Genomic DNA, 26,135 nt, shown 5'->3' with positions numbered 1-26,135 from the left:
CCAAAATCAGTTCGGCTTTTTAACTAATAAATGTACCACTGATGCCTTGTTTTCTGTGCTTCATGAGGTTTACCAAGCACTAAACAATAATCTTTATACTGCCACTGTTTTCTGTGACTATGCCAAAGCTTTTGATTGTGTAAATCACGGCATTTTGATTAAAAAACTAAATTTCTATGGGATTAGAGGTATTTTTTTGAATTGTTTCCAATCTTACTTGAATAATAGGAAACAACTAGTTAGAGCAAATGATACTGACTCTAGTCTCAAAAACATTGTATGTGGAGTACCACAAGGTTCAGTATTGGGTCCTCTACTGTTCCTTATCTTTATAAATGACATCACTAACTTAAAAATCGATGGAAAAATTTTTCTTTTTGCTGATGATACCAGTATCACTTGGAGCAACTCAACTATTGCATCTCTTCATGCAACTATAACTTCTGATTTGCTTACGATAAAAACCTGGTCTGACTCTAATTTACTCTCTTTTAACGTGGATAAGACAGTAGCATTATCCTATAAAAGTGCTCTTCAACCCCTGCTTGTTAATAACAGCCAGATATCTACCGTTGATTCTGTAAAATTTCTTGGTATTTTTTTTAGACAGCAACCTCAAATGGTCCCTTCATATCGATTTGTTAAGTAAGAAACTCGCCTCAGCCTGCTATGCTATAAGATCTGTTTCGAAAGAACTCAATTTAGCATCTTCTAAACTAACATATTTTTCTTTGTTCGAGTCTCATCTTCGATATGGTCTTCCTTTTTGGGGTTCTAGTACAGCTGCCCAGTTAGATGTTATTTTTAAATTACAAAAAAGAGCAATAAGGTATCTGTTTGGCCTCAGAAGAACAAAACATTGCAGAAGTTACTTCAAAGATCACGGCATTTTAACCCTTACATCTTTATATATTTTAGAAACTGTTTGCTTAATTCGTAAACACATGCATGTCTTTCCAACAAGGCCTCGTCATGACTACTCCATCAGAAATTCAAATTTTGATGTCTATTTACCGATCCCGTCCTCTGAGTTAGTAAAGAAATCTATATTATATTCCGCAAAAAAACTATACAACCATCTTCCTTTACAACTCAAATCTGCAACATCTTTCCCAAAGTTCCGTAAAATGACAAAAGCTTATCTATCTAAAAGACCATATTATTCAGTAGAAGAGTTTCTTAATGACTAACTAAGAAATTACAGTAATGTACAAGTAACTAAACTTATCTATATTTGGGTGTCACATGCAGCAGCTTAAACTTATTAGTTCCTATGTCTATAAATAGTTTACTTTGTTGTATATTCACTTTGCAATTTCTATAAATTGTTGCAATATATCGATTTTGTTTTTTTTTTACTTTATTAACTTTTTTATATTGACGATTTATCAAATTTCAGAAAATTTTATTTGTTATTGTTATTGTTAGATATTATTTATTTATTTATTTTTTCTGACTTTAATTAAGCTTTGTCCATAAAATTTGTATTTTCAGTGACAGTAAAGCATATTTCTATTCTATTCTATTCTATTCTATTCTATTCTATCAACAAGAGAAAGCTGGAGTATTTCGGACATGTAATAAGAGGTCCCAAATATAGGTTGCTACAAAATATTATGCAAGTGAAAATATAAGGCAAACGCAGTCCAGGACGAAGAAGCACTTCGTGGTTCATTTAGTGTGGCAGTGAATAAAATTAAGATAGCTATGATGCTAACCAACGTTCTGAAAGGATATGGAACATGAAGAAAAAGCAAGTTATAGCCCATTCCGAAAAAGAATCCTTGCCTACGCCAGTGACGAGAAAATTTTTATTTCATTCAACCTCGCCAGGTTGCTGGATCCGCCGTTGATTCTTCCTATGTGTTCTGCCCAGTTCCATTTTAACATGGCAATCTTCTGGATCACATCTGTTACGTCTGATCGTCTTCTAAAGTAATACAACAATGTAACTTTATAATAACTTTATACCATTTCTACCATTTAAAGGGTTTTCACCCAGATATTTGTAGTTGCTCAAACATGTACTTTTTGTAAGCAGCACTGATGATGAAATTATCATTACGAAAACTTTCTGTGATGTAGCTCAAAATGGTCTTTTTTTTAATTTATTATAACTAATTATGCAAATCAAAATTCAAGGAATACAAAATGTGCGAAGCTATATGATTAATTTAACGGAAAATTTTTTGCTCAATTAGAAATCCAATGAAATCAATTAATTTGTGGTCATCTGATTGAATACAACCAATAAAACCAACATTATACTGAAAACAGATCCCATGGGCTGTTTTCACTCAATCATGTAGCTATGGATACCTACATTTCGTTTCATTTCGATTTTGACATTTCAAATATTCAATATTTCAAAATGTCACGATTTGGTTGTAATACTGATGAGAATATTAATGAAATTATCGAATCAAATATACCAAAGAATACTGTTTACAGTAAAAAATTTGTATGGAAAGCGTTTAAATAAATTGTTTCTGCTCTGTATTTTTTTTTTCATAACCAGCAAAAAATTTTCTATCCGAATAACCCTCGAACATTGATAAATGCTCAAAAATTTTTTAACAACTTTCTCAAGCTTGTTGCTTACAGGCAACAGACCTCCGCCTACGGCGTCGGTCTGTTTCCAAGCAACAAGCTTTCGAAATCTGTTATAAAATTTTTTCGAACAATTATCAATGTCCTTGGGTTATTACTACTGAAAATTTTTTGCTCAATTAGAAATTCAAAGAAATCAATTAATTTGTGGTCATCTGATTGAATACAACCAATAAAACCAACATTATACTGAAAACAGATCCCATGGGTTGTTTTCACTCAATCATGTAGCTATGGATAACTACATTTCGTTTCATTTCGATTTTGACATTTCAAATATTCAATATTTCAAAATGTCACGATTTGGTTGTAATACTGATGAGAATATTAATGAAATTATCGAATCAAATATACCAAAGAATACTGTTTACAGTAAAAAATTTTCTATCCGAATAACCCTCGAATATTGATAAATGCTCAAAAATGTTTTAACAACTTTCTCAAACTTGTTGCTCACAGGCAACAGACCTCCGCCTACGGCGTCGGTCTGTTTCCAAGCAACAAGCTTTCGAAATCTGTTATAAAATTTTTTCGAATAATTATCAATGTCTTTTGGTTATTACTACTGAAAATAAAACTTGAAATAGCAGAAAATAAATATTAAGTGAACAAAAGTACTTACGCGTAAGTCTCTGGATACATGGAATTTTCTTCCTTCCTGAAGAACAGTTGGAATATTACCTGGGACAGTTTGCGCAAGTTTGCTTAAGAAATCGTCTCCTGAAACATATTCGTGTTATTCTTAAAAATAATTTAATTAAAATTATAAAATATGGTCTTTGTCTTTTAGTCCAGGTCTTTGAACCATATAGGACTGAGCGTATTATTGTCTTTATATTGTTCGTCCGCTATAACTTTTCCCATGCGTCACGATTCATTTTCACACAAATTAAGTCAAAACATAAAGTGAAAGGAACGTTGATGTGTATACAGGGTGAGGCAGATAAAGGGCCTATTAGAAATATCTAGAGAACTAAAGGTATGAGAATGATGAAAATTGGAATACAGGGGTTTTGAGGTATGAACTAATTAATTAAAATATTTTGGTGTCTTTGCTACTTCCGGTTATACTGGAAGTTGATTGTAACTTCGTTTTTTTAATGGGACACCCTGTATATTTTTACATTTTTGGATTCTGCTCGATGTCTTATTTCTTAAAATATGAGGTTTTGTATTATTCTACAGGGTAGTTTAAAAGATAATTACGGTCTTTTATAAATTTTGTAGCAAATTTCACACCCTGTAGAATTGTACTGATTTGATATCAAAAACTCCATTTATGTTTAAGTGATTTTTAATATAGTCTATTATTATTAAAAATTATTAATATAGCGAAATGTTTAATTTTAGTATACAGGGTTGGTCGAAACTCGGAATGAGTATTATCTTAAGTTTTCGGAATAAGTTTTCTTAAATGGAACACCCTGTATTTTAGTATTGTAATGAAATGATTTTTTATAGTACCTTTTTATTTCTTAAGCATTCCCTATACCTAACTGCTTTAATTTGTAAGTTATTCGTAGTGCTTTAAGCCAAACATTAATTACAACAAAAATTACGTGAAATTTTATTAGGTTTGCCGTGAAAATATTCAATCATAAATAATTTTTCGAAAATAAGCACATATTAATCTCGACTGATCCTTAATTTATTAATACTGGTTGATACATCAAAATACCTACGTAGTTAAGGTTAAGATTGTTGGTGTGTAATATTAATAAAAACATACAATATTCTATCTAGTTGGCTATGGCTTTGACACTAAATATGCTTAAACATTTACTCTGCTTAACCATTCTACTATTTTTGAAGTTCCAGTTGCTTTACTACCATTACTAATATGAATTTTTCTAATGAGGAACTGATTCGGATGTTTTTTTGTTCTAGGAGAGTCTAACAAATAAAAATGTGCTACTAGCAATAAGAATTTATCATCAGCAATTCCATGATAAATGACAACGAAAAAGAGAAACTTTTCAAAATTTACTAGAGCGGTTTCAAAGAACTGGACATTTAGATTAAGAGAAATCTGATCGAACAAAAACTATCGTAAATGATTAAAATGAATTAAATGTTATAGCCTAAGAGCTGTGAGACATTTTTGAGTAGGTATTTTAGGCAACCTGAAATTTTTTCAGGTGACTCTTCCATGATAACCTAAAACAAAAATGCCGGTCTGGCTGGAGGGTAGCGGTTATTTTCCCCAAAAATCCCCCCCAAATTTAAAAAAAAGGGTAAACATTGTTACTACAAAAAATATCATTGACGTGACTTTAAAGTAAATTTAAATATTCAAATATAAAGAAAATAAACAGGCCAGGCGAATTGAGGGCGATTTTAACTCTGCAAGATACTTGCATGGGCGTCCCAGGATTATTTTAAGGGGTTGCATCTGAACTTTAGAAAATTTCATCTGAATCTGTACATACTATTAACGAGTATAAAATATACAACTATACATGCATAGCTATGATGTACATTCCTTCCGGACAGGGAGGTGCAATTGTTATTTTGACAGGGTATTTTTTAATATTAAAAATGAATATTCTAAAAAGACAGGTTTTTTTTGGTGAAATTTTTCAACTGCCAGGTGATTAAACAAATTACGCGAGCATGTAAATGAAAAGCGCTATAGGTAAGCAACAGTGTGAGAAAGAGCATATACCGATAGCTGTTTGCGTCCTATATTGTAGCTGGGCGAGTCCGTTCACTCGAGAAAAATCACGCGACCTGGCGATACCCATGTTGTGCCTCGAAACGTTAGAGTAATTATTATATATTATAGTTTCTTAAGTAACTTTTTATTAATTAAAGGAAAATAATACCTACTATACAATAGATTTTGCAAATATGACAGAAAAAGACAAATTTATTATTCTAAATATATAGGTAGGGAAGCATAAAACTATAAACTAAATTAATTATGTGTCCGAATGTTGTACTACTTCGTCAAACTCCTCATCTAAGCTTAAATATTCATTCTTTTCTTCTTAGTCAGACTCCCCTCGAGACTCAGATTCGTCTTCTTCATGATCTGTAAAATATATTTAGAATTAATTAATTAGCGATTAATTAATTGAGTTGCTACGTATTCTCTCTCCTTTTATACGGAGCCGAAGCCTGGACAATCACGGGCACATCTGAAAAAGACTTGCCATTGTTGAGATATGGTGTTATCGAATAATATAAAAAATATCATGGACACAACACGTAACAAACACCGAAACATTAAGAAAGATGAAAAAGGAAAAATAAATACTCAACACTATGAAGGAAAGAAAAATGAGCTACTTTGGTCATATACTAAGAAATAAAAAACGTGATGTGATTGGTTATATAAGGAAAAGTGCTAGAAAAAAGAGAACGGAGAAGACGATGCATATCCTGGTTGAAAATTTTAAAGTAGTGGAGTGTTAAACACAACAATAGAACTCTTCAGAATCGCTGCAGAGAGAATAAAATGAGCCGTGATGATCGCCATTGTCATGAAAGGATGAGGCACACGAAGAAGCAGAAAATTGAGTTAACAACTAAAAAAAATATTTCAGTTATAAAAGAACATGTATGTAAGCTTACCCTCAGCAATATATCTGAAATTCTCCTTGGTTCGCTGATGAACTATAGCAATCATAAACTGATTGAGGCAAACAATCTCGTACATAAAGATGGCTCTAATTCCGTATGTAGCTTCGTTATATTTATGTATAATTTAAAATTTCCAGTACCATACTTCATAAAAATCTCTAGATCGTCACTTTGGAGATGATCCATGTTTTCAAGCATAATTATCAAAACATCTGTATCAGAAGTTTTAATAAGAACATTGGTCTTTGCTAATGTATTAAGCTTACATACGTGATGAACTATCTTCGTGTCGGCTTCTTCGTGATTTTCGCAGGTCATGTTATCGTCGATCGACATTTCTATACCATTAGTATTTACAACATATGAATCATATAAATCATAATTTAAATTTATTAATAAATTACCAATAAAAGGCTACATCTCCTCTGTAGACCAATGTTCAATTAAAAATTTAACTACTTAAATTTAATATTTTTTAATTCCTTGGCAAAATCTGCTAGTATCCATCCATTTCCGTTAGACGTTGAAGAATTACCTATAGCCCTTTTCATTCACATGCACGTGGTATTTGTTTCATCTGGCAGTTAAAAAATTACACCAAAAAAACCTGTCTTTTTTAGAATATTTATTTTTAATATTAAAAAATACCCTGTCAAAATAACAATTGCACCTCCCTGTCCGGAAGATATGTACATAGCTATGCATGAATAGTTGTATATTTTATACTCGTTAATAGTATGTACAGATCCGGATGAAATCTTCTGAAGTTCAGTTCAGATGCACCCCCTGAAAATAATCCTAGGGCGCCCATGCAAGTATCTTGTAGAGTTAAAATCGCCCTCAATTCGCCTGGCCTGTTTATTTTCTTTATATTTAAATATTTAAATTTAGTTTAAAGTCACGCCAATGATATTTTTTGTAATATCAATGTTTACCCTTTTTTAACTTTGGGGGGGGGGGGATTTTTGGGGAAAATAACCGCTACCCTCCAGCCAGACCGGCATTTTTGTATTAGGCTATCATGGAAGAGTCACCGGAAAAAATTTCAGGTTGCCTAAAATACCTACTCAAAAATGTCTCACAGCTCTCGGACCATTAGTGTCACTGAGAATCTGCATATTAGTATGAACGTTCCCGTAATCTAAGTGTCTAGTACGTCGAAACTATTATTCTAGTCAACTTTGAAAAGTTTCTCTTCTTGGCTGTCGTCTATCAGGGAGTTGCAGATGATAAATTCTTATTGCTAGTAGTACATTTTTGTTATACTCTCCTAGAACAAAAACTTTACTAATCAGTTCCCCATTACAAAAATTTATATTAGTAATGGTAACAAAGCAACTGTAACTATAAAAATAATATAATGTCTAATGTTTAATCAAGTTTAGTGTCAAAGCCATAGCCAACTAGGTACCTATATGGTTTGTTTTTATTAATATTTTATGCACCAAAAACCTTAACAACGTAGGCATTTTGGTATCTCATCCAATATTAATAAATTAAGGATCATTCTAGATTAACATGTATTTGTTTTCAAAAAATTATTTATGATTGAATATTTTCACGGCAAATCTAATAAAATTTCACGTAATTTTTGTTGCAATTAATGTTTAACTTAAAGAACTACGAATAACTTACAAATTAAGGCAGTTAGGTATAGGAAATGCTTAAGAAATAAAAAAGTACTCTAAAATATCATTTCATTAAATACTAAAATACAGGGTGTTCTATTTAAGAAAACTCAGATAATACTCATTCCGAGTTTCGACCAACCCTGTATACTAAAATTAAACATTTCGCTACATTAATAAATTTTAATAATAATAGACTATATTAAAAATCACTTGAACATAAATGGAGTTTTTGATATCAAATCAGTACAATTCTACAGGATGTGAAGTTTGTTACAAAATTTATAAAAAAAAACCGTAATTATCTTTTAAACTACCCTGTAGAATAATACAAAACCTCATATTTTAAGAAAGAAGACATCGAGCAGAATCAAAAAATGTAAAAATATACAGGGTGTCCCATTAAAAAACGAAGTTACAATCAACTTCCGGTAAAACCGGAAGTAGCAAAGAGACCAAACTATTTTCATTAAATAGTTCATACCTCAAAACCCCTGTATTCCAATTTTCATGATACTCTTACCTTTAGTTCTCGAGATAACTCTAATAGGACCTTTATCTGCCTCACCCTATATACATTTTGTATACTGTATACTATATACTACACACATCGGAGTACGTTTCACTTTATGTTTTGACTTAATTTGTTTGAATAACGCAGGGGAAAATTATAGCGGACGAACAATATAGGATATCCCAAAAGTAGCGGAACAGTCGAATATTTCGCAAAATGATCTTCGCATCGAAAAACTGAAAAATATGTTCAATATTTTTCAAAAATCTATCGAATGACACCAAACACGATCCGTACTTCACAACCTGGAACTTTAATATCTTAAATGGAAACCCCCAGTCTTTATTGCATAGATACCAAAAGTGATATCCATGTGATGGACGAAATATTATCGATGCTAATGAATAACTGCCAACAATACTTTTTAAAACATTTAAAGTGTTTTAAATATCTTTTAGCTGAATTTTTGTGATATATTAAGATAAAAATGCATCTTACCGTCTTTGTTTTCGCTTCCACCATGTCCTCCATTTCCTCCGTTGCTTCCATTACCTCCATTTCCTCCATTGCTTCCATTACCTCCATTTCCTCCATTATCTGCGCTACCTCCATTTCCTCCGTTAGCACCATGTCCTCCGTTTGCCCCATTTCCTCCAGCAGACCTCTCACAGATTACTCTGTTAACATTATTGCAGTTGATGTCATCCCAAAACAGACCATTGTTCTTATCCAAATGCAAACGAATGCAATGATCATTGTTGTTATCTGGTTGACCAGGACCCCAGTTGGTGTAACCAACAGGCAAACCTTTAGGTAACCAAACCCAGTTTCTTCCATCTAATAAACGTGTACCAGAAGACCAGAAATCAGTACCGGCACCTACACAAAAAGTAAAAATAAAAATAATGATGCGTGTGTACGATGCATGGAAGTTTAATAATCGTATTACTAAGTCTAACACCAAAATCAGAATTAATGCAATACTCTTATTGTAAATAATATTAAGATATTAATGCCTGGTTGCACCAACATATCTTAAGCTTAAGACGTGCCTTAAGCTCAGCTTACGAAACATATGCGTTGCATAATTGAGTCTTAGATCAATTTTCAGCTTGCCACAGTGGATTTCCACGTGGATTGCACCTTAAACTTCGTCTCAGTAATAATAAAAATAATATCGGCCCTTTCTACAAGCTAAGCTTGGCTAAGCTGGAGCTTAAGATTTGTTGGTGCAACCAGGCATAAATCACTTAAATTTTATAGCCCTAACATGGATGTTGACAAGAGAGGCGAAAATAGGATATAATAGACTGCGAGAAAACAATAAGAGAAGAAACAGGCGAATCACTCTGCAGCACTACCTACTCTATGACGCCCATAAAGTAGCTTCCATTCTCATGTAAGTTAAACGTCCCATTACAGACGAGCGACAGTGGCCAGCCACCTGTCGCCGATCCTCGCTGCTAGTGGCGTCCAATACAAAATAATTGGCGATACAAAATCGCCTGTCTAAGCCATTTTGTAGCTCCACTTAGTAGTACTGCAGAATGGCTCATCTGTTTCGAGGGTAAGTTACGTAGTGGTCACATCAGAACGTAGTAAAGATTGTACCTCATAAACTCATAACATTGTGGCACAATATACACAAATCAATGTAAAACTGTAGAAGGGTTCTTCTTCTTCATCTTTTTGTGTAGACATGACTCTGTCTGTTTTCCAAGGTGGCTCCAGTAAGTTGTCATTCCATCGTTTTCGTGGTCTTCCCACTGATCGTCTTCCTATTGGAGAACCGTCTCTCGCCGTCCTTACTACTCTGTTTGTTGTCATTCGGCTTATGTGGTCGTTCCATTCTACTCTTCTGTTTTTCACCCAGTTATTAATGTTGCCCACCTTGCATCTCTGTCGTATATCTGCACTTCTAGCTCTATCCCATAGTGTCTTACCATCGATTTTTCGAAGTGTTTTCATCTCTGCTGTTTCTAGCATTATTTTGTCCTTTCTGTATCATGTCGTGTTTCTGCCACGTATATCATTATTGGTCTGATGACTGTTTTGTAAATTCTGCCCTTCATTTCTTTTCCGATATTTTTATTTCTCCATATTCTGTCATTCAGGCAGCCTGCGGCTCTGTTTGCTTTATTCACCTGATCTTCCACTTCGGTTTCGAGCTTTCCGTAGCTAGATAGTGTGATGCCTAGATATTTAAACTCCATGACTTGTTCTATTATCTGACCGTCCAGCTCTAATTAATACCTTATTAGATTTGTTGTTATAACCATGCATTTAGTCTTTTTGGGGAAATTAACATGTTTAATTTTCTAGCGGTTATATTAATAATAATAATAATAATGTTTATTTACTTCTCATTATGCTCTCATATATAACAATATTATAATAGAATAATTCAATACTAACATAATTACAAATTAATTTTAAGTTAAATATTTTCACATATAAATAAATAGTAAATAAACCAAAAGAAGAAATTCCCTGAAGAACCAGAGGTTGTGCTCAGGGATTACATTATTCAAATATTAAACATTAACAATACAAAAACGCATAATAAATATTAAAAATTAACAATACATAACTCATAACAACTCATAATGCATAACAAATATATTATATATTAGTAGTTATATTATAAATTTAATTAAAGATCGCATTCAAAAACTCAGTTCCAGTGTTCTTAATAAATTTTTTAAAAATGGATTTAATCATGTTGAATGAGTTTATTTTTCTCAAATATATTTTATAAATTTCGGGTAAATAATTAAATATTTTAGGAATATAGTATGTGAAATTATGTTTACCAATTGATTTAAAATTACTAATAATTTTTACATAGTCATGAAGTTTTCTTCTAGTGTCGTAATTATGATCTATTGATTTCAATATTTGTTTATTTTTGTATGTATGCAAAATTATGTTTAATAAATATAATTGTCTAATTTTAAAAACACCAGCTTGCTGATAAAGAAGTTCTGATGAATATAAGCGAGTTTTTTTTAACATTATTTTTAAAAATCTCCTTTGAAGTATTTCGAGTTTAATCAAATGTGAGGAATATGTTCCACCCCATGCTATAATGGCATATCTAAGACGTGATTCTATTAAGGAATAGTATACCATCTTTAAGAAAGATAAATCAAGAATGTTGCTGAGATATCTAAATCTGTATAGTATCATTCTTAGAGTTTTACATACCATATCAATATGTATATCCCATTTCAAGTGACAATCTATATAAACGCCTAAATATTTTATGTATTCTTTCCTATTTATTTTAATGTACGCCTTATTATAGTTTAGATTTAATTCCATGAATTCGGGTAAATTATTTTTATATATTGAAAATGGTATAAAGTAAGTTTTATCTGTATTAACTGTCAGTAGTTTCCTACTTAGCCAATCTAGAACCTTTACAGTTTCTGTTTCTGCCAAAGTTTTAAGTTCATTCCAAGAATTACTAGTGTAAAGTATAACTGTGTCGTCAGCAAAACAAATAATCTTTCCATTTATTTTCATTGCCGCTAGATCATTTATATATATTGAAAACAATAAAGGGCCTAAAACAGTACCTTGAGGCACACCATACTCAATGGTTCTTTCAGTACTAAGTTTGTTATTAACTTTGACAATTTGTAATCTATTTTTTAAATAACTTTGAAATAGTAAATATGGTATTCCTCTTATTCCAAGATCGCTCAAAGCACTTAATAACTGTTGATGACTAACAGTATCAAATGCTTTCGCTAAATCTAAAAATATTGCTAAAGTAGGAGAACCACTGTCCAGCATCTTATATAAATAATCAGTAGCAGATGTTATAGCATCTGAAGTGGAATATCCTTTTTTAAAACCAAATTGGTTTGTAGAAAGCAGGTTAAACTTTTTAAGATTATTTTTTAATTAATATTTTTAATATATTAATAATTAATATTTTTAATATTAAATTGGTGCAGCATACGTTGTAAATCATCTTCACTTTGAGAGATTAGTATTGCGTCGTCTGCATAGCAGATTCTTTAAGCTGTTTTTCTTCCATTTGGTATCCTTTTTTGTTCTTACTTTTTTTTATTATTTCATCCATGATCAGGTTGAACAATGGAGGACTTAGGGAGTCTCCCTGTCTTATCCCATTGCCAGCTTCAATTGGGTCAGTTAGTTATTCATCTACTTTTACTCTTATTGTGTTGTTCTGGTAGATATTTTCGATTGTTTTAATTATTCCTAGAGGTACCTCTCTTGCGTAGAATAAATGGATAACGTCTTTTAATTTTACTCTGTCAAATGCCTTTTTAAGGTCGACGAAACATAAGTATGCCGGTTTGTTGTATTCTAACGATTTCTCTTGAATCTGCCTCATTATAAATATAGCGTCGGTACATGATCTTCCCGACCTAAAACCTTGTTGTTCTTGTAGAAGGGCTGGATGCAGAAATTTACAGCGGTAGTAGAAATGTTAACATTTTTGTGCAACATAGCATTGTGCAAAAGAAATGATTGACAGATAGACAAGCGGTTATGGGTAGGCTGTAGACGAGTGTCGAAATGCCGGGAAGAAATAGAAAATATTGCGCAACAAAACAGTTATACTGGTTATTGTCCAAGTCATCGCGGAATATACGGCAACTATAGAACTGAAGAGCTGATAAATAGGACAAAGCCTGGATCCGAACATAACATAATTCCACTGGAAAAGTATAAAAAGTAAAATTATGAATTTTATCAAGCACTTAATAAAATGAGTGAAAATAATTTCGACCACGAATCAAGTAATCTGTTAACCGAGGTACACAGTACCAAGCGGCGCCACTAGGAGAATATTCCAATAATGCGTCGCAGATTACTTATATGAAACGTGTCATTTTGTACTCTAATACAGAGTATGGTATGACAAAAAAGAAGAAAATAATCGTTTCTAGAAGACTAGTCTTCTTACGAAGCCTCTTTGGCAAGGAATAAATTCCGAAACATCAGGTGTCAGAGGATGGCAAGAGACTCAAATTGAATCAAAACGAAACGATTATTTTCTTCTTACTTAATAAAATGTATTTTTTACTTCCTCTTCTTCTTTAAGTGCCGCCTCCTAATCGGAGGTTGGATATCATCATCACTATCTTTACTATATCTACCGCTGCTCTGAAGAGTTCTATAGAATTGCATTTAAAACAGTCCCTTAAATTATTCAACCATGACACTCTCCTTCTTCCTAGACTCCGTCCTCCTCTTATCTTTCCCTGTAGTATCAGTCTTGGCATTTCATATCGCTGTCCCCTCATTACGTGTCCCAGATATTATAACTTTCTTATCAAGATTTAGCCATACGGCTCACACTCCCTCTAAGGGGAAAATTGACTCAACCCAGATACCTACGGTATCAAAAATATTGAGCTCTGGTGGGACTCTTTCCGTGTTATCGAGCCCTAGGTGACTTGGTATGCTGGAGTATCTCCCAGAAATTTTCGTACACATTTGGCCGTGGCGAGTAGTACAGCTTTCTGCATGGTCTTATAAAGGTGTTCATTTAGACCCAGCTTTTTTATGTTTTCGAGGAGGTTCTTCGGAATGACTCCAGTAGTAGACATAATAATAGGTATCGTCTGGGTCCTTTCCATTCTCCATTGTCTTCGTATTTGAATTGCCAGATCTCTGTACTTGGCGATCTTTTCAATAAATTTACTACGTAGATTATTGTTGTTAGGTATCGCCACATCAATTAGTGTTGTTTGTCTTGTTAATTTATTAACTAGTAAGAGATCTGATTTATTATGTGCCACTGTTTGGTCTGTGAGCAGAGTACGGTCCCAGTATAGCTTGTAGTTGATATCCTCAAGCGTACTCTCAGGGACGTATTGATAATTTCGGAGATGTTCCGTTTGGAGAAGTCCCAGCTTGATAGCTATATCTTGATGCAGGATTTTTCTCACTGCGTCATGCAGTTCCTTGTATTCAGTTGCAGCAAATGCCTGGCAGCAACCTGTAAGATGTTGGATGGTTTTTTGGGTTCGGCATTCGTATCGGCATTTGTCGTTCTGAATCAGAGGGTCTTTGACGATATATTTCAGGTAATTTTTAGTTGGTATAACCTGATCCTGAATGGCCAATATTGAACCTTCTGTTTCAGGGAACATCTTTCCTGATGTCAACAAATAGTTCGACACCGTTTTGTCGACATAGTCTTGGCTGACCTCATTCGGATGTCGTCTGCGCAGAGGTTTGCCCATCCAGGTGCGCATTTTTTCATCCTTAGTAAGGTGGTTTTTGCGCATTTCTGGTTCCCTCAATTTGATCGGTGTTGTGTCATCTACTGCGCAAATAGCGCGGTGTAGGGTAGATGTCTCAGCCTGCATCTGAAAATAAGTCCTTAAATTAGCAATCTGTTTATCTAATTGCTCACCTATATCCATGAGTCCTCTTCCTCCTAAATACTGCGGTAATGTCGTTCGTTGTACTGCAGTTTTATGGTGGTGTTTTTGTGCTTTCGTGAGGTGTGTTCGTACTTTTCGCTGAAGATTTTCTATATCCGTTTTTTCCACTTAACAATACCAAATAAATAGCTAAGCGCGGAACAAGCGTAGGTGTTTAGTGCCTTAAACAATTTTTTACTGTTAAGCTGTGAACGAAGCAGCTGTTTTACCCTTCGTATAAACTCAGTAGTTATCTCAGTTTTCATTTGATTATGGTCAATTTTCCGCGCCTGCTTTACTCCAAGATATTTGTACATATCGTTTTCGCCCACGGCCTCGATGTTCTGGCCATTTTGCATATCGAATTGACCGGGCTGTACCTTTTCTCTGACTATATTCAAAACACGGCACTTGTCTAGGCCGAACTGCATACTAATATCATTAGAGAATGTTTCTACAGTTTTTAGCACCTGTTCTAGGTGTTCTTGAGTGGAAGCCATTAATTTCAAATCATCCATATACAACAGATGATTGAGCTTCGCTACCACAGTATTATTGTTTTTAATGCTAAAACCTGAGTCAGTGGAGTTTAATAGTTGGGAAAGGGGGTTTCAAAGCTAAACAGAACCACAATGGACTCAACGAGTCTCCTTGAAATAGACCCCGGTTGATTGCGAAATTTTCCGTTTCGGTAATGTTTTCACCAGGTATTTGGAGGTGAATTTTAGTCTTCTAATCTGTCATTATAACGCCTATCTTTTTCTGTAGTATCAGTCTTAGCATTTTATATCGCTTTCCCCTCATTACGTGTCCCAGATATTGTAACTTTCTTATCCAGAAAATTGACTCATCCCAGATACCTAGGTACGGTATCAAAAGGATTGAGCTCTGGTGGGACTCTTTCCATGTTATCGAGCCCCAGGTGACTTGGTATGCAGGTGTATCTCCCAAAAATGTTCGTACACTTCTGGCCGTCGCGAGTAGTACAGCTTTCTGCATGGTCTTATAAAGACGTTCATTCAGACCCAGCTTTTTGATGCTTTCGAGAAGGGTCTTCGGAATGACTCCAGTAGTAGACATAATAATCGATATTCTCTGGGTACTTTGCATTCTCCATTGTCTCCGTATTTAAATTTTCAGATCTCTGTACTTGGCGATGTTTTCAGTAAATTTACAATGTAGATTATTGTTGTCGGGTATCGCCACATCAATTAGTGTTGTTTGTCTTGTTAATTTAATAACTAGTACGAGATCTGGTCTATTATGTGCCACTGTTTGGTCTGTGAGCACAGTGCGATCCCAGTATAGCTTGTAGTTGCCATCCTCAAGCATACTCCCAGGAACGTATTGATAATATGGGAGATGAACCGTTTGGAGAAGTCCCAGGTTGATAGCTATCTCTTGATGAAGGATCTGTCCAACTGAGTCATGCCGTTCCTTGTATTCAGTTGCAGCAAAGGCCTGGCAGCCCCCGGCTATATGTTGGATGGTTTCTTGGGCTTGACACCCATATCGGCATCTGTCGTTTTGAACTTGAGGGTCATTGATGATATATTTCAGGTAATTTCTAGTTGGTATAACCTGATCTTGAATGGCCAGTAATGATCCCACCGTTTCAGGGAACATCCTTCCTCATATCAACCAATAGTTCGACGCCCTATTGTCGACATTGTCTTGGCTGACCTCATTCGGATGTCGCCTGTGCAGAGGTTTGCCCATCCAGGTGCGCATTTTTTCGTCTTTAGTGAGGTGGTTTATGCGCATTTCTGGTTCCATCAGTTTGATCGGTGTTGTGTCATCTACTGCGCAGATAGCGCGATGTAGAGTAGATGTCTCAGCCTTCATCTGAAAATAAGTTCTTAAGTTAGCAATTTGTTTGTATAATTGCGCACCTATATCCATAAGTCCTCTTCCTCCTAAATTCCGTGGTAATGTCGTTCTTTCTACTGCACTTTTGGGATGGTGTTTTTGTGCCCTTGTGAGGTGCGTTCTTACTTTTCGCTGAAGATTTTCTATGTCCGTTTTTGTCCACTTAAAAATGCCAAATGAGTAGCTAAGCGCGGAACTTTCTTATTATTATTATGTTTATTATTTCGTATAATTTGCTCATTTCTCGCAATATTTCCGTGTTCCGTTTTCTTCTGTGTCCATGCTGTTCTAAGCATAATCCTGTAACACCACTTTTCAAATGACTGTAGCATATTAATGTGTTCTTGCTTCAATGTCCAGCTTTCAGTAGCCTAAGTCCATATTGCAGTATCGAAAACACGTAGCATCTCAGAGCTTATATTCTCAGTTCTAATCTAAGGTCTTTGTTGTACAGAATTATTTTCATTTTTTTTACAAACGCATTTCTTGCTATTTCTATCTTGGCCCTTATTTCTGTTGTTTGATTATTATTGTCTGATCAACCCTTTGATGGACCCTTTCTATCAGTACATTTTCTCAATGTACTTATGTTTGTATATTATTTGTTTTCTTAGATATCTAATATTATCATGTATTTGGTATTTTGGAAAAACGTGTCTATTAGGGTTAAAGTATTGGGAAAAGCAAACAGGCAGGAGTTGGATCAGAATCATAACAGGCATCTTTACCTAACGATATGTATCAATCTGTCATGCATATACAGTGTGTCTGCGTAATTTGGAACCGCATGGGAAACTTTTTTATTATCAATTTTACGAAAAAAGTTATTCTTTATAAAGTGCTCTGCATAGTCTAAAACCTAAGATGCAGTCATCAGATATCAAATTTTATCAATAGTATAGGAGGTATGTCAAAAATGAATTTCGCCTAAGAGTAAAGTACCTTTATATTTCGCAATAGCGAAAATTGTTAGTAAGAAAAATTGTTTGGAATTAAAAATTATGTTGTAATATGCAATTACATTCTTCTAATCGAAAAAAAAAATGAAATTTTTTCTCAAATTACGTATACACAACATCATGGTCATTTATTGCAAACTCTTTTATTATTAATTTTACGAAAAGAAGTTTTTCCTCATAAAATGTTTTACTTGGTCTAAAAATTAAGATGCAATTATAAGATATTACATTTAATCAATTTTTTACGAGGTATGTCAAAAAATACTAATTTCGCTCAAGAGTTAAGTTCCTTTATAGTTCACAATATTTCAGTTATAAGGATGTAATTGCACATTGAAACATAATTTTTAATTACGAACAACTTGTTATAATAACAATTTTCATTATTGTCAAAATTAAAGGTAATTTACTCTTGAGTGGAATTTATATTTTTTTACATACCTCGTATAAAATTGATACAATTTCATATCTTAGTTTTTAGATCATGCAGAACTTTTTTTCGTAAAATTAATACTAACGGAGTTATCATAAATAAAAAATAAAATTAATGGACAAGTATTTGGAAAATTTTCAAATGTTTTTTTCAATTCGAAGAATGTAATTACATATTCGATGATAATTTTTAATTTCAAACAACTTTTTCCAATAATACTTTTCGATATTGTGAAATATAAAGGTACTTTACTCTTAAGTGAAATTCATATTTTTTGACATACCTCCTATACTATTGATAAAATTTGATATCTGATGATTGAATCTTAGGTTTTAGACTATGCAGAGCACTTTATAAAGAATAACTTTTTTTCGTAAAATTGATAATAAAAAAGTTTCCCATATGGTTCCAAGTTAGGCAGACACAATGTATATTGAGGTTGTTTCTGTGGTAAGTGCGCACTGCCTGACAGTGTTTCATCCCGACTGGAACGAAAGGCTTATACATAGATATACACAGGCGGGTCTAAAACTGCAGGTCTGGTACAGGAGTATCAAGTAGTGGTGGAATTGTAATAGGCTTGGATCCCGCGTACCAAAAAAAGTTTATTAACAGCAAGCGGAATATTTGTTAATAGCTCAACGGTGTCTAGTCGGACTAACTTCGATGTATGGGAACACTGGAACAGGGAAAGATTTAATTGTGGAACGTGATTTTAATTGTGGAACTTTTCATCCTGACAAACTTATGATTGTGAAAACTAGCAGATTATTTTTAAGTTTATTCAATAGCAAACTTTATATAATATATGAAGAAATGATTATCCGATGAATATGTTGTGAATTTTAATAAAGCCGACACGTAGAACATGTAAAATGACATTAATTATGTTGGTGATAAATAGCATAGCGGCCTGATTTTTGCATGCGAGTTTAATAAAAGGGTAACAAATTAATTAAAAGTTCTGTCCGTCAAAATATATGGGACGCTTTCGTAGACTGACGTTCGAAACCTATAACCTGTTCCACAATTAAAACTTCCCCTGTTCCAGTGTTCCCATACATCAAAGTTTGTCCGACTAGAGCTATTAAGTCCGTTAAGCTATTAACAAATTTTCAGCTTGCTATTAATAAACTTTTTTTGGTAAGCAGGATCCGGGCCTATAAATATTTCTATTAAATTGGGGGAATATACATCTTTATTTCAGGCAAGGATTTTTGGAATCTTGCAGTGTACAAGCAAAATCAATTAACAGATGGTTTTCGAAATGAAACAATATATTATGCACAAAGAGCTCAGCAACCATATTCGGCTCTAGGACATTTCATCGCCGCCAGTTCATCGCCGCCGTTTCGATGCCGCCAGTTCATCGCCGGCCGATTCATCGCCGGCCGATTCATCGCCAGTCAGTTAATCGCTAACTAACATATTTCCGAATTTTCGACCAACTTTCGACAGTTACATTTATTATTTATTTTTCTAGGAAAAGCGAGATATGACCATTCCCGTTGCCATACTTAATCTTTTAATAGACTTTTAAACTTTCATAATATAAAATATAATTTAACACTATAATTTTAATACTATTTAGTATCAAATTTTGGGGGAAGTAGAAATAGAACAGTAAATTAATATAATAATATTTTTTATCTTTTCATTTGTCATAAGTTTTGAACTGAATTTAACGTGGTATCGTGTCATCTCCCATAATACAAAATCAACTGACTAACTGGCGATGAAACGGCCGGCGATGAAACGGGCGGCGATGAAATGGACTGGCGATGAACTGGCGGCATCGAAACAACGGCGATGAACGTCCCATTCCGCCATATTCGGTCAGTCTTTCCACAAAAAAATAAGGATCTGAAAAATAAAATATGACAGAAAAAGTTTTAGATTTTCGTCAGTTTTTCTGTTCCTAATTCCACGCCCCTTCTTCTATACCAAGAATATGGTAACGCTATTGCGATGAAATGAAATGAAAAACTGATAAATAATAAATAACGTGTCAAGTAAAAAATTACATATTAACTGTTTTAAATTTAAAAATTTAAAGTGAAGATTTTTTCCTAACTTACTGATGTCCCTGATGTGTCTGTACAATCTATCATTTTCTTCTTTAGAATCGATAGATGCTAGTCTCATGTTATGAACTTGGCAATAATCTAATGCTTCATAATAATTTCCCTGTAAAGATAAACAACAAAGTAAAAGCATGAGAGATCTGGTAATTAAAATTACTTACTCTGTACTCCTGAGATATATAGAATTCCTTTCCATTAACGTGTAAAAGATCCAAATTTGGTTGATTTTTGTGAACATTTAAGATATTCTGCCAATCTGTAATATAAAATTAAATAACCATATGAGTTGTAAGTTGGTTTATCTATTAAATCTTAATATTGACAATAATAGAAGCCTGCTATTAGTAGGGTCAATGGAGTTTTTACTCACGGAAAAAATCAAACAAGATAGAACTTTTTATAATTTCATTAAGGGGAACGGAGCAAAATGCAAAATTTTGACACATGTCAAAATTTTCAAATTTGTTTTAAGTTTATTCATTTTTTTCGAATCCTAAGAAAACTAATAATTATTTTTGAAAAATTTAAACGCAAAATAAAAGACTACTTTATTACCGAGGGCCGAAAATCCCTTAGAATAAATAAAAAGTTTCTTTTGAATGAAATATTTTCAATTAAAAATCACTCGAAATTTTCTCTTTTATTTTCACCCCTGTTACTTATTAAAATAAATATTATAGAAGTTTTCAGGGACTTTCGGCCCTCGGTAATAATGTAGTCTTTCATTCTGAGTTTAAATTTTTCAAAAATATTTATTAGATAGTTTTCTCAGGATTCTAAAAAAATTAATACATTTAAAACACATTGAAAATTTTGATATGCGTCAAAATTTTGCATTTTGCTCCGTTTCCCTTAAGAAATGTATAATATACAACATATCAAAACGTTCTACTACAAAAGTGGGTGCTGAATTTTTTATGAAACAAGTAAACTATAAAATTAGTTGTTTTTTTTTTAGTATGTCTGCGTAACTTGAAACCAATGTGAAACTTTTTTATTATCAATATTACAAAAAAAAGTTTTTCCCACTAAAATGTTCTGCATGGTATAAAATCTAAGACGTAACCATCAGATAAGAAATTTTATCAATTTTATACGAGGTATGTCAAAATATATTAGATAATTTCGCTCAAGAGTAAAGTACCTTTATATTTCACACTATTGAAAAATGTGATTATAAAAAGTAGTTCCGAATTAAGAACTATGTTTCAATATGCAATTATATCCTTCTAATTGAAATAGTGTGAACTATAAAGGTACTTTATTCTTGAGCGATAAATTCATATTTTTTGAGATACCTCGTATAAAATTGATAAAACGTGGTATATTATGATTGCATATTGCATTTTAGTTTTTAGACCACGCATGATCCTATTTCTATTATCGTAGATAATATTTACATTTTGAGTTTCTACCTCATTCCAGTAAAATTTTTATTTTTAATTATAAATGGCTATATTTACCTTTTTCTTCATTGGCAAACAAATCTTCCCGTTTTTCATCGATAGGTCTTTCACAAACAAATGGATATTCAAGGTCACATTTGACATCATTCCACACTAAACCATTATTCGATTTTATAGTTATAAGACAATACTCGTTTCCTCCGCTTGGTTCACCAGCATTCCAAGCAGAATATTGGATAACATCGCCAGTGGTAAACCATAACCAAGTTTTACCATCGAGCAATCTTGTACCAGCAGTCCAGTATTCGTTACCGCCATCTGAAAAAAAAAAGGATAGTGGTATCATTTTAATTTCCACCATTAACGTGATAACTGCGCCATTGTCAAAAGAGAGGCAAAAAGAGAGCCAAAAAAGAGGATGAATGGTTAGTGGATGGTTCTTGATGACAGGAGCCATGCGGAGTGGATACTGGGTGTGTGGGTGTGGTAGGTACTAACGAAAAAAGAAAGAATGAAAAGATTTTTTTAATTACAGTTTTAGAAATGTACATAGCTCTATTAAAAAAAGAATGATAAACATTTTAACAATCAATTATAAACTACCAGACCAGTGCAAATAGCAAAAAAACAATAAAAAATTACTAGCAGGATGAGACCAATTCCAAATGAAAGTACCCATATTAGATAACATGTGGAACATTTTTCACCAAATCTGGATGAGGGGAACATGGGTTGGGGGAGCGCTTTTAGGGGTGAAAACGGTTAATTACGATTTGCGGCAAAACGGCACATCCTATCGAAAAAAGTTAAATTACAAAGTTGTAGACTATAAGAAGATCTACAACTTTTATAAATAAGCATTTTTCACATAACCTCAAAATATCCGAGAAAATTGGAAAATTCGATGTTTTTGATTTTATTTTTTTTTTCTCACTGAAAATTTTTTTTTTTTACCAAATATGGTGAAAAATTACCTCTTTTTGTCCCAAACACGCTGTATTTTTTTTGTATAAAAATATTTTTTAAATCTCTTGTTTTTTATGTTTAAGGGAAAATGTAAGCATTTTTTCAATTGAAAAATCTCCCGAAATTTTTTTAGCTTTTTTAAAGAAGTTAGCATTTTTTTTGTTTATTGAAACCTCTATTTTCTGATGGTGTAAAAAAATATATACGTTACTGTGGAAAATTTTGTCACAAAAGGCAAAAATCGGAAATTTATTTTCAACCCCTCACCATTTTCAGATTTTCAGACGTAATGTAAGTTGCATAGCGAGTAGGTGATTACCGAATGTGATGAAGAAATGCCATCAAAGAAGCAAAAACTTAATTAATTGATGAAAAATTGGCCATTAAAATTATAATAATTACTTTCTTTTGTATTAAATATACTTTTTCGTTAAAAAAGTTGTTGCGACTTTTAATTTGGTTCATGAGAAAAAAGTTTAAAAAAAATGTAGTTTATAGGTAAGTAGGCCGACTTTTTTTTTAAATATAGTTTAAAAAAAATAAAAAACACGCTTTTAAAGCACTAAAAATTTAAAAATAACTTTTAAAATTAAAGCTAGTAATATTTTATTTTTAAATTTTTAGTGCTTTAAAATCGTGTTTTCTATTTTTTTTAACTAAAATTTATTCACAAAATTAAAAATCACAGACAACGGCAATAGTGTAGTAAATTTTTAACACAGGTTCGTTGGTTCCTGCTCGCTATGCAACTTATATTACGTCTGAGAATCTGAAAACGGTGAGAGGTTGAAAATAAATTTCGGATTTTTGCCTTTTGTGACAAAATTTTCCACAGTAACGTATATATTTTTTACACCATCAGAAAATAGAGGTTTCAATAAACAAAAAAAATGCCAACTTCTTTAAAAAAGCTAAAAAAATTTCGGGAGATTTTTCAATTGAAAAAATGCTTACATTTTCCCTTAAACATAAAAAACAAAAGTTTTAAAAAATATTTTTATACAGAAAAATTACAGCGTGTTTACTACCAACTGGGTGTTGCCCACCAATAAGCATACTAGTAAATAAAATGCAAGCATATCATCCATCGCACTAACCAACCTAATCTATTTTTCTCTTATTAATAATTTTTGTATTTAATGGAAACTGATATTGTTGTATCTTATGGCAGAATAAATAAATGTTTTGTTTTCAAGCTAATACTTATTTGTTTTTGTTTTGTTCCTATTTAGGCTCATACAATTTATTTTAAAGGGGGGGGGGGGCGCGAGAAGCTTTCATTTCAACAAAAGGGGGCGTGGTACAAAAAAGTTTGGGAACCCCTGATCTACAGCAAGTTTGTAGTCTTTTTCCTAGTATTTTTATACGCTAAATCGATTGCCACTAGTCGTGATGGCTTAAACCACGTTCCGACTTTGTTATTAATAAATTATTGCAAAAATAACTGTTTATAGTACGTTTACTCACGGTTTTTGATCTATATTTTAAAAAACCACTTGGATTGACACGCAATTTGCCATACACGTAGCTAACATGTCAAAAAACAAGTGATATTGTGCCGACACGTGTGCTTTTACCCTGGGGATGAGTTTCACCCCTTTTCAGGGGTGAAAAAAGAAACCTTTAACATAAGTCCGGAAGTGAAGAAACTGATTAATTCTAAGCAACTTTTGTTCTATACAGTTTTTTCAATAATCAAGTTTTCAATAACTCGAAAAGTCAATACTTTTCGAGTTATTTGCGAGTGAATATGTTCATTTTTCAACACAAAACCCACGTTTTTAAAAGGTTTTTCGCAAATAACTCAAAAAGTAAGTATTTTTTCAAAAAAAGATTTCTTAGCAAAAATGTAGACTAATTATTTATATGGGAAATAAGCCACAATTAAAATGAAAAAAATAATTTTATTAACGTTTTATTTTATTAACAAAAATGTAGACTATAAAAAAGTGAAAAAAAATGGTGTATGTGTGAGGTCCGTAGACCCAGAAGAACTGGAGTTGGAGCTAATGAACAACAGGTTCATATTCGTCAAATTCCAAATCGAATATTTCAACATAAAATAATCAAAAAATGAAGCACTTTTTCAGGAAAACATTACAACTTTTTTAAAGCTTTAAAAAAACTTTACTATTGTTTTTTTAAAAAAGTATCTAGTATTAAAAATAAGCAAATTACGTTCCAAATAATGTTGGTCCCTTTATTTTTGATAAAAAAACGGGAAAATCACACCCTAATTAGCATCTGAAATGAAATTAACTGTTACCGCTTCACAAGTTGCTTTACTTATGTTGTATTTATATGATCTGTAAGTTTCATCAGTTCGAAAGTGCTTATAAAACCACCAAAAACGTGTTTTTTTTTTGTTGAAAAATGAACATATTCACTCGCAAATAACTCGAAAAGTATTGACTTGGTGAAAAAACTGTATAGAACCAAAGTTGCTTAGAATTAATCAGTTTATCCACTTTCGGACTTCTTTTAAAGGTTTATTTTTTCACCCCCGAAAAGGGGTGAAAGTCACCCCCAGGGTGAAAGCACACATCGGCACAATATCACTTCTTTTGTTTGACATGTTGCTACGTGTATGCCAAATTTCATGACAATCCAAGTATGTAGTTTTTTAAAATTTAGAGCAAAAACCGTGAGTAAAAGTACTACAGGGTGTCTGCGTAACTTGGAACCATATGGGAAACTTTTTTAATATCAATTTTACGAAAAAAAGTCATTCTTTATAAAGTGCTCTGCATAATCTAAAACCTAAGATGCAATCATCCGATATTAAATTTTGTCAACAGTATACGAGGTATGGAATTTGTGTATGTATTTTCATGATTTCGGTCGCTGACCAGCGAATAGAACACACGTGTTTAGCTCGTATCTTAACTCGATTCTCGGGCAGATATAGCAATAAAACAATTGTGTTATACAAAAGTGCAGTGTAACTATAAACCAATATATGTAGGTACATAAATAAACAACCTAATTAGTTAACTAATTATACAGTGAAAAAATCGGAAAAAAGTAATTCCAACGATAAGGAATTAAATTCTTGTGTAAAGTGATAAAAACTTGTGTGATATCGAATATAAACAAAGCAGGTTTTTGCAGTAGGTGGAAACAAAACAATATTGTGAATGGTGTATTTCTACAGGAAAATAAAGCATATTAATAAACAGAATCAGCTGTAAGTAGAAAACTTTATTATAATATAATTAATTTTATTATAAACAGATAACCAGGGCCGGATTTTGATTTTGATTTTTACCTAGGAATAAAAGTGCTGGAAAATTAGTAACGGCTAGCGCGGGTGCGGGTGGGAATTTGAACTGTGAGTAGAGTTCTCCACGAAACTTCACCCGTGACGCATTGACTAATAACTCTAGCACGAAAAATAACTAGGAATTAAGAACAATGAGTTCAGATAGCGAATTAGATGATGAAATGAAAAGGAGAAGGGAAGAGGAGGAACATCCCAGCAAAAAATCAAAAATAACAGCTAGAACATCACAAAAAACAGATGAAGATAACATAAGTGGAATGGAACAAATGATGAAAATGATGAGGGAATTAGCAATGGATATAAAAGACATAAAAAAAGAACAATATAGATCTGGAGACGAAATCACACAACTAAAGAATGAAATTAAAGAACTGAAAGATCAACA

General features: G+C 32.8%; 1 protein-coding gene across 1 annotated transcript in view; it reads right to left on the bottom strand.

Moving 5' to 3' along the window:
- Positions 1–26,135, bottom strand: part of LOC126881146 (macrophage mannose receptor 1-like) — a 69,080-nt gene that overhangs the window by 19,599 nt on the left and 23,346 nt on the right. Inside the window, exons 4-8 of the mRNA XM_050645216.1 lie at positions 21,559–21,819; positions 20,257–20,351; positions 20,090–20,198; positions 8,836–9,216; positions 3,233–3,330 (exon numbers count right to left, since the gene is read on the bottom strand). Of these exons, the coding sequence (XP_050501173.1) occupies positions 3,233–3,330; positions 8,836–9,216; positions 20,090–20,198; positions 20,257–20,351; positions 21,559–21,819 (944 nt within the window). The remainder of the gene's footprint in view (positions 1–3,232; positions 3,331–8,835; positions 9,217–20,089; positions 20,199–20,256; positions 20,352–21,558; positions 21,820–26,135) is intronic.

This window comes from Diabrotica virgifera, chromosome 3 (genome assembly GCF_917563875.1).
Source record: "Diabrotica virgifera virgifera chromosome 3, PGI_DIABVI_V3a".
NCBI classification, from domain to species: Eukaryota; Metazoa; Arthropoda; class Insecta; order Coleoptera; family Chrysomelidae; genus Diabrotica; species Diabrotica virgifera.
The sequence above is the reverse complement of the archived record's forward strand: the minus strand, read 5'-3'. Positions and strand labels throughout refer to the sequence as shown.